The 9,666-nt window shown below is 42.7% G+C and overlaps 1 protein-coding gene across 1 annotated transcript; it reads left to right on the plus strand.

The window, feature by feature from the left end:
* Positions 1–7,183: 7,183 nt before the first annotated feature.
* Positions 7,184–8,980, plus strand: LOC149176954 (ACT domain-containing protein ACR4-like). Its single transcript, XM_089421617.1, is given in 5 exon segments — positions 7,184–7,350; positions 7,451–7,493; positions 7,579–8,184; positions 8,384–8,488; positions 8,630–8,980. Coding segments are annotated over 5 exon segments (1,272 nt in total).
* The last annotated feature ends 686 nt before the right edge of the window (positions 8,981–9,666 follow it).

The following is a 9,666-nucleotide window of genomic DNA, read 5'->3' on the forward strand; positions in this document are numbered from 1 at the left end:
GGAACCAACCTTCCCTCTAGAAATTGTGCAATCCTGTCTGGCAGCTTGCTGGGCTCCAGAATTGCACAAATCTACTTGTCACCCTTCACTGCAAAAGTTGCATAATCTCTCCTAGCAGGGCTACTCAACCCAGAAATTGTGCAATCCTTCTAGGCAGCCAGCTCAACTCCCTCCGAGAAATGCGCAAATTTTCCCCTCATTTGAGCAGGTTGTTGCATGTGCCATTGAGTTGACTGGTTCCACCCGGGACCAAGAAAACTTGACTTGCATGCATGGGCTGCTTTTTCCTCGAATAGGAAAAATAAACATGCAAAAAGCACCCCTAGATTTGAGGGAGCTATTTTTAGTAGCTGGAGGTTACATGCAAAGATTGTTTTAGAATCTTTCCTCCAAGTGTCATTTTTTCCTAGATTTGTGGAATTCGCATCATGAGCCTCAAAATTATTTATTCAACGCTTCAGAGATCACTTATTCACATCGACCTTAGAGCTCTGACATCCCACAACACATCCAAGTGTCTTCAACACATCTAACTCGACTATTCACAGATAAGTCCTCTTGACTTTTATTTGTAGAATTTTTGTCGCTTTTTGTGTTTTCACTTGTGTGAACATTGTTTGCTTGATTTATGTGAACGCTTGATGTTGTTTACATGCATAATAGCTTGTACTAGCACCATTTTAGCTTTTGTTAGCATCTCACTATTATCGCATGCATGAAATTGTTTTACACGAACGGTCTTTGATTTAGCGACTTGCTTCACCCACATGAATTTTTTTCCATTTTCTAAATCTTTCATTCACTATTTGTATGCATGACCATTCACTTTTTACATTTAGTATCGCCATGTAATCACATTCACAGTTGATTTCATTTGCCCGTCAGTGAGTCTGGGCAGCCTTAGCCCAGACCCTGCCTCAGCAAGACAGCGTTGCACAATCCTGAGAGGGAAGGCTTTGTCTTCCTCTCAGAAAATGTGCATTTATGCCCAGTGACTATCCTCCAGTATTGCATTGCCCAATTCTAAGGGATAGTGACTGTTGGCCCAGAAAATTGTGCAATGCAGTCACTGGCCCTGCAACCATTGCCAGCTAAAATTGCACATTGCACAATTCTAGCAGCCAACAAGCTAGCCTTGATTACGCATTGCGCAATTCCAGTAGCCAACCAACCTCCCAGACAACCCAAACTTCCTTTTTTGTAGTTTTGGTAGCCAGTCTCCCAGCCTCCCAAGAAAAATTACGCAATCCTTGCCAGTCAAACCCCAGGTATGTTGCATGTCATTCCTCAGTTTTCTTTAGTTTTAGCTGACAGATTTCTTGCCATGCATGTCAATTTGTCTCCAAATCTAGTAGGTGTTCATCGGCCTCTTAGAAGTTTAGGATCAATGGCCTCCAGGAGAGCAAGATCAAAGGACACTGATGGAAGTGCAATTGGAGCAGCAGTTGAGTGAGTGTCTACAAGTTTACCAATCTATGAAGACACCAAGCTGATTGTATACAAGGACATCAAGCTGAAATGGCAAGAGATCAATGATGCATTTGCAGGAACATTTCGGTAAGACCTCAAAGACTACCAAGTCTACGTGAACATACACAATTTTGGCTTATACCGGATTGTATACAGGTATCCTATGCTCCCATGCACCGACATGATACATTGCATCATCTCGCACACTGATCCTGAGATGATGACATTGAGCAGTGTCAGTGAGATTGAGATTGCTACCTTCAGGGCACAAGATTATGAGCAGATGTATCATATGTCAAAGCCCGTGATCACTATGGAGACTCCCTTCAGCATACCCAGCAGTAATGCCAACTCCAGAGATATCTTGAAGAACTGGGTCAAGGAGTCGGCTAAATTTAGGATGACACACAACCACGTCTACAAGACAAAGATATTGTGGAAGGTGTATCAATACTTGGTCATATTTGCATGTCATCTATATGGACAAGAAAGCACGGAAACCTTCACACAAAGTTGGGTGATCGCATTGGACCAACTGGCCAGAGAAGGCAAAGCATGCAACTGGTTTGACATGTTGGCTCACCAGCTGAAGGAACAGGTAGCAAGGGCTCGACAGCCGCCCAAAGGTATGCAAGCATAAATCTACATGTCACTTACATCTTGGATGCAATATGTGCCTGTTAGGAGTTCTTGGGCTTGAAGTGGGCATGGACATTGGCGGAGACCTCTGTGAACACTTATTGTAAGATGTTGTCCGAATGCAGCTTTAGAGGAGTTATCACATAGTTGTCCGATCATTTTGTCACCCCGGTTTACAAGATGATATTCAAACAGGATCCACCCTGCATGTCAAAGGCAGCAATGGAGGCATTGATCGACATAGCTGATTGGTATGCCTCACCATCCGACACCTTCATACGGATGTAAAGTGCGGAGAAGCCTCCGCATGTTCTACCCAAATTTTCCTTGGACAAACTCGTCATCCAGGAAGTATCATATCACATCTTGACAGGATTATCAGCTAGGTTGCACCAGAAGAAGTAGGCACCTTGGCCCGCTCTTCCGTTACAGATTGGGTTATACGAGATACAAAGTTTCAAGCATGTAGATGTCGAAGCAGAGGAGATGAAGAAATATCCATTTGACACCCGAAGTTACAATCTGTATGACCTGCATTGTCTTGTGAAACACCACTGCACGAGAGTACAGTTGAACTGGATCCACGGGGAATGTCATTGGGCAGACGAATGTTGGGTTGTGTTATATTCTTTCCACAACTAGCCCACGTAGCTAATCGGGGGGTTAGAAGGGGGGCAAAGCCCCCCCTTCGTTGCGCCGATTGCATAGCGAGGGGAGTCATAGGGGGTTTGAGGGGTGTGGAAAATTTTGGTTTTGGACCCTATATTAGGTTGGGTAGACCTACCTATGGTTTTGTGCATGATTTTTGCACATGATTTTGGACGCGATGGTTTTCGGTCCATGGTATTGAATGCTTCAGCATGTATAAATATGTATTGTAACATTGAAAGGAATATAATGGAAAATCAATCTGGTAATCCCAGTTTTGGTATCCAAGGGAAAATCTTTGTGTATATGTGTTTTATGTGTTATGCTCTCGCATTGTTTATTTTCTGTGTTTTAGAATTCGCATGCAAGCAATTTATGTACACGGTTAAAACCTACAACGAAGACCCATGTAAATATTGTTACAGCTTCTCCAGACTCAATGAACCAGTCGGCCTCACTATGGAATGATTAGAGAAGCAGCGTGAAGCAGCATCCTAGAGAGCACCAGAAGCAGCAACAACAAAGGTAAACATACTAGAGTGCGACAAGGGCAAGAGGAAGATTATCGACAACATGGAGGCAGAGAAAAGTTGCAAGTTCCGAGTAGACCCACTTATGGAGAAAGCAGATTTAGAAATAGAGGCGAAGAGGCAATAGCGTGATGAGAGAAACGCATAAAGGTAGAGAGAGAAACGGAGAATGGAGGAAACAGAGAAGGAGTTGCATGAGTTGAAGGAGAAACTCCAGAAGAAAAAGGAGCTATGTAGACAGGTGAATAAAGAAAATCAGGAACAAGTACAGCAAGAGGTGAAACTTATAAAGACAGGTGAAATTGCGCCCGTATAGGTAGTAGACTCATCAGAACAACTGGCATCAAGTAGACAAGGTGAACCATCGCAGGAGTAGGACTTCGCTCAGGAGATAGAGAAAGCACATGAACATATGGATATAGATATGGAGCAACAGGAGTTAGAGAAAGACATTGACCTCATGCCTCATCACCAAGAGGTCAACCCACCATCTTCACTGCATTGAGAAGAGGAGGAAGTCCCAAGCGACAAAGGAGACACTTAGATCCTTGGAGATTATCCGAAAGGAGAAATGCACAACATCTCATTCAATGAGTCTCAACATAGAGTTGTGCAATCTCATAAAGTGTCGACTCTGAAGGATCGTACATCTCTTGCGTAGTTTGAGGAATGAGTGATCGTGTCTCACGTGCGCAAATATCCATCAGCATTGGTCGATGCTACCAAAGAATATGCCGAAGCTACTAGCTCGAGTGTTCACTTCCTTATAGCTGAGAACGAGTGAATGGTTAAGGAGCTACAGACAACCAAGCAAGGAGGAGAATTGGTTATAGCATCCACTCGAGCAGAATTGAAGAAGGAAATACTATATGAACTATTATCCCTTGACACAATCATGCGGGCGTTGTATTCTAAGTTTGGTACCGTGCATAAGGCAGTTGTCCATCTCAATGGTTGGCAGTAGCGATGTGTTAGAAGAGCACGTATCTTGTCAAATGTGCATGCTCTTGTTGATTACATGAAAACATGGACGATGAGATACAAGGGAGCCCTGCTACACTTTCCTAAGATGATGAAGCCTAGAGTGGTTGAGCTAAAGACATGCATCTGCAGTCAGATCCAGAACTATGAACATCTCCCTCATCTCATCACTAGCCTACAGGCTTCCCATGCACGTGTATTCAAGAGTATGGATGTTGTTGTGTGCGCACATGGGATCCAATCTATTGGGACACTCACCCAAGAAAAGACAAAGGCACAAGTCTGACTCGAGCTTGACTCCTACTTTGACGAGTTGATGCGTATAGCCACTAGCCCAGACTTGTCAATCAGTGCAGACACCATGCACAAGTATGTTGTTGGTCCAGTTGCACTCAAGACAATGATGCGCATGCTATCAGACGAGTTGGACAGAGGATCCTGAGCAGTGTAGTCGGATGCTATGGAGGCAAGAGTTTGTTTCCATAAAGGCGTCACCTTAGAGTACACGAAGACCATTACGGACTACCGAGCTTGGCATCAGTTCACTACTTTCAACCACCGTGAGGATGTCGAAGAGCTAGTCTTCCAATAGCTTTCCAAGTCATAATGACGTCTTGCATGGCTTTCTCAAGCCATTTTGTCTCACATGGGTACATTTGCATTGTAATGTAATGTCTTGTCAAGTGTAATTTCAAGTGTCGATAGTTGGATGTAACAGTCATAGAGTAGATGAAGAATCATGAGGGTAGATGAACTGTCAAAAAGGGGAATGTCAAGGGCCACCCCACCCTTTTTTATATATAGTCCCTCATAACTCATTGTAGAGGCTTTTGGTCAGCCAAGCTTCCAATAGGAGTATCTTAGAGAAAGCTTGGATAGTATTGTAATGAGCTAGCTTGGCTTCTCCACTGTACAGAGCTAGTATATCTCTTTGGAGGAGCAGGAGGTTGTGGCTGTAACATTTTGCTATCGGAACCAGTGGCGAGACATGGATGTATTGTATGACTGGAACTTACACTCTTTATTATAACAGAGTCAGTGCGTTTCATGCATATGTCATATTGTATTCCATCTATCTTGTTTACTCTAAATGATATATGTATTTGTTTTCTTATGCATGCATGTAAGAACTATTATGTATAAGTATGTATGAATCTTACTGAAATGTGTTTTTGGTTTAACCATCACTTTGGATTGCTCACTAACTTTATTTCCAGCTTGCAATGCATCTTCGCTCATGTTTTCCCTTCCAAGCCGCGTGCTATCACAGATTTCCAAGGGGCGCACTCACCCCACTTTCCATGTGTTAGAACCGTTCATGCACCTTCCTTGACTTGCCATAGCTATCACACCCTTGCTACCAACAGGGGAATCTTACTTGTCTTTGTGCGAAACCGTGGTCAAGGCGATACTGTACGACTCATTGTTGGGAATCCTACACCAAACGGTCTGAGATCTAATTGGGACTTCTTACCGGGGATATCCCCTGACATGTTGGTGGGTCTAGCACCGTCAACAGGTTCCCAAGAGTTAAATCCTTCATTTTTTATTTCCATGGACTTTTTCCTTCATGATTACCATGGTGATGTCACGAGCTCTTGCTTCTAATGCTTTCACGTTGCATCTTATTATCATGGTCATATCTAAAAAATTTAGGAGCTTATGATAGGACCCTTTTGTGAGGGATACCCTCTCAATCATAGTAGAGTTCTATAACTCCCTCTTTCCTTGGCTGATCCAGGAGGATCTCGAGACACTAAGGGGATGGATAAGGCTCGAAATTCAAAATGGTAGAAAGCAGAATTTAGTGGCATCAGTTGAGAGGGCTCGTCTTCCTGATCGCAATGGCGTGAATGGTTCGCCAAACGGAGCTCGTATTCCAAAAATAGAGCTCTTCAAAGTTTGACATGACAAGGGAAAAAGCGAGGCCCACAGTGCGCCACATGGCATCCCAATCAGCACATGGGACCCACATGATAGCCCATCAGCCACTGACACATGGCAGCCTGTCATTGGTCTCCTAAACCTGCACAAGAAACAAAAAAATCATTTTTGATTATAACCATATGCCAAAAATTGTTTTAATATATAGTTATTGAAATAACCATATAAAAACAAAAAATAAACAAAAATCAAATATATATAATAACCAAAATCCATATATATTAACAAAACAAAAGTTAATATATTAAAAGGTTATTTTATTAAAAAACATATCCCATAAAAATTGGGCATATTGGAACCAACGCATATGGGTTATTAAAAAGGTTAATACATATACATTAATACACCCATATATCCCATGTAACAAGAAAAACCAACGTATAAGCTACGTGGCTTATGTCAAAGGGTTATATTTACGCCGTAAGGCATTTTTACACCGTAATCCATCGCCCTTTTTGCCTACGTGTCATCCTTGGACACCGTAAGATTAGATGTTAGACGATTACAAACACTTGAACCGTCGATCAAAACAGTTACTAAGGCGGTCCAGGTAATGCACGACGAGGCCGTGGAAGAGATTGATGAAGAGCGCGGGGTGCCAACCCCCAATCCAGAGGTAGGGTTTCTCTAGCGCCTTCTGAATCTTGTAATTCCCTATTCAATTCTTGGATCTGCGCCATGAATCCACTCTCCAGTGCCACCACGGCGTCTTGATCCTCTCGGCGACTCGATCCCGGGGAAACTTCTTGGTGGTCTCGGAGTAGGGCCAGCAACCAGTCTTTGGCAAAGGGGCCTCCCAAGTCGAGTTGAATGCAGCGCATTCTGTGAAAAAGGGCAGGAACCATGGTGCGCAGCACCATTTTAATGTTCTCAACCTTGTTCAGCAAGTCCTCCGACGTGTAAGCCAGCCCGCCCCTACGGTAATAATTCTTCTCTGACATCGCAGGTTCGAGACTGAGGTGGTCCAGGTAATGCGTGACAAGGTCGTGGAAGATATTGATGAAAAACGCAGGGTTCCAATCCCAAATCCAGAGGTAGGGTTTCTCCAGAGGTGTTCTCTAGGCGGGCATCAGGACTTGCAGCACGTCCTGCCTTGCTGCGCAGTCAAGGGCGTCGTAGTGGGATTCAAAATGGAGATGTAGTGCTTCCACTTGCGCCTCCACACGGATCACGTCGTCGGATTGCAGCAGCATCTTGGATATCACTGCAGAAGATCTTACATGGTTTCTTTGTGTTAGCTATTTCGTTAAAGCTAAATCTCAAACCAGGGTTATTGAGAAGGTATGTATAAATTTATTTCAAACCAGGGTTAGCAATAAAAAAGTATTTCCCATGTTTCCTAAATCATCCATGCATTGTATTGCAGAGGTTGGCAACAAACCCTTGCGTAGTGCCTTTGTTTGGAAAACCAGTAGGTCTAGATGCAGCCACTGAACATATGACAATTGAATTAACACCGGGACTGCTATCTAAAATATTTGCCATACTGGGTGACCTAAAATGTAATGTTGTGGAGGTGGAGATCTTGACTCACAACAGGAGGTTTGTCTGTCTTGTATACGTTACTGATGAGGACACAGGTGCGGCCATTGAAGACCAGCAAAAGATTTGTAAAACTGAAGAGCTCTTGTTAAATGTAATGAGAGGAAACAGCACCATCAGAGAAGCTAAAACGGTGGTGTCAATGGGATTCACTCACACAGAAAGGCGGCTTCATCAATTGATGTTTTCTGACCGTGACTATGATAAACTCGATGGAACTGGAGACAAGGCATCTCTTTATCTCAAGGACAACGACAACGCCAAGCCTCTTGTGACTGTTGACAACTGTTTGGAGAGGGGGTATTCTGTGGTGACTGTTCAGTGTAAAGACAGACCTAAGATTCTCTTTGATATTGTTTGTAGCTTGACAGATATGGAGTATGTTGTCTTTCATGCCACTATAGACTCTCAAGGCCCACAAACTTTTCAGGTATAGCTCCAGCAACTACAAGGGACTTGATTTTTCATAGGATCTTTGTTTTTTTTCAAATGTTTATTTCCTAATTTGATTTTTTTAAACCAGGTATAGGTGGTTTCAGATCACATCCCTAATGGGATTAATATTGAATCTAAATTAGGTTAAATAAGAGTTGGGGTATTTATTTCCGTTCTTCTCTTTTGTGATACAGGAGTACAACATTAGGCATACTGATGGTTGCCCCGTGTATTTAGAAGCAGAGAAGCAGCGTGTTATTTAGTGTTTGGAGGCTGCCATTAGATGAAGAACATCAGAGGTATGAGTCCAAGGATCGAATCCATGGTGGAAATTTATTCAAAACCCTAAGACTTGGGATTCTCGGTGCATTCAAATTTGATCCTTTTTAAATTTTAGTCAGCTTAGTGTGAGTTTTGTTGATGATATTTTATGAATTCAGGTTATGCGACTGGAAGTCTGCACCAACGACCATGTTGGGCTTCTATCGGAGGTGACTCACATATTTAGAGAAAATGGGATGTCAGTTACAAAAGTAGAGGTGTCAACGCGGGGTGATAAGGTAGCGGATGTGTTCTATGTGACTGATACAGCTCGAAACCCCGTTGATGCCAAGACAGTAGAAGCTGTTCACCAAGAAATTGGACTAACAATCTTGCAAGTAAAAGACGACTGTATGCATAAAAAATCTCCCCCAAGGGAACCTGCCATCCGATTCTCCCTTAGTCATCTCTTCAAATCAAAGTCAGAGCGTTTTCTCTATAGTCTTGGATTGATAAAATCCTATTCTTAGATGTTGTATTTTGGGCCTCTTGCAAATGGAATTAAGTAATTGCCTTTTAAGGTTGTATGTATGGACGATGGTTCTCTAAAAACCATCGTCGTTCATCTGTTTTCCATTGTGACAATTACCTTGCTAAAGACAGAAATTGGGTACAACAATGCTAGGATCTGGAAAGCACAATACCACTGGGATTTGCCAAATATGATTTGTTGATCATCGAACAGAAGACCAGCAATGGAGAACTATTCACCACACTGGCTGAACATGGCCCTGTCATTTGATGACCCAGGAATTGCGAAATTGACCTCATCATAGAGAAGTGTGCAAAATTGGTAGAACTGAAAGAAGACAACGCTAATTACAGTGGTGGTAGGAGAAAGGAACTAAATCCACCTAATCTAGAATTGCTTATACAAGTTGTACAAATTACAAGCTGATAAATAGTCTTTGTTCTACAGAATGACAACTCTTCAAACTACACAGGTAAAGACCATTGATGAATCACAGTGTTAACATAGATTCTAGTGCTTGACATAGATTCTTAGCACTTCTTGGCCTTGTAGGAAGTAAAATACTCCTTTTAGCCACTGGAGGTTTCCTTTGAAAAGTAGAAGGCACGATCCCAAGTCTATCTGCAAGAATTGGGCAGACTGATGGAGAAGGCGTTGGATACTACTGGACTTCTTGCTGAACAT

This window comes from Pinus tabuliformis, chromosome 4_1 (genome assembly GCF_031772625.1).
Source record: "Pinus tabuliformis cultivar Carrire ecotype Pingquan chromosome 4_1, CPIR1, whole genome shotgun sequence".
Taxonomy (NCBI): Eukaryota; Viridiplantae; Streptophyta; class Pinopsida; order Pinales; family Pinaceae; genus Pinus; species Pinus tabuliformis.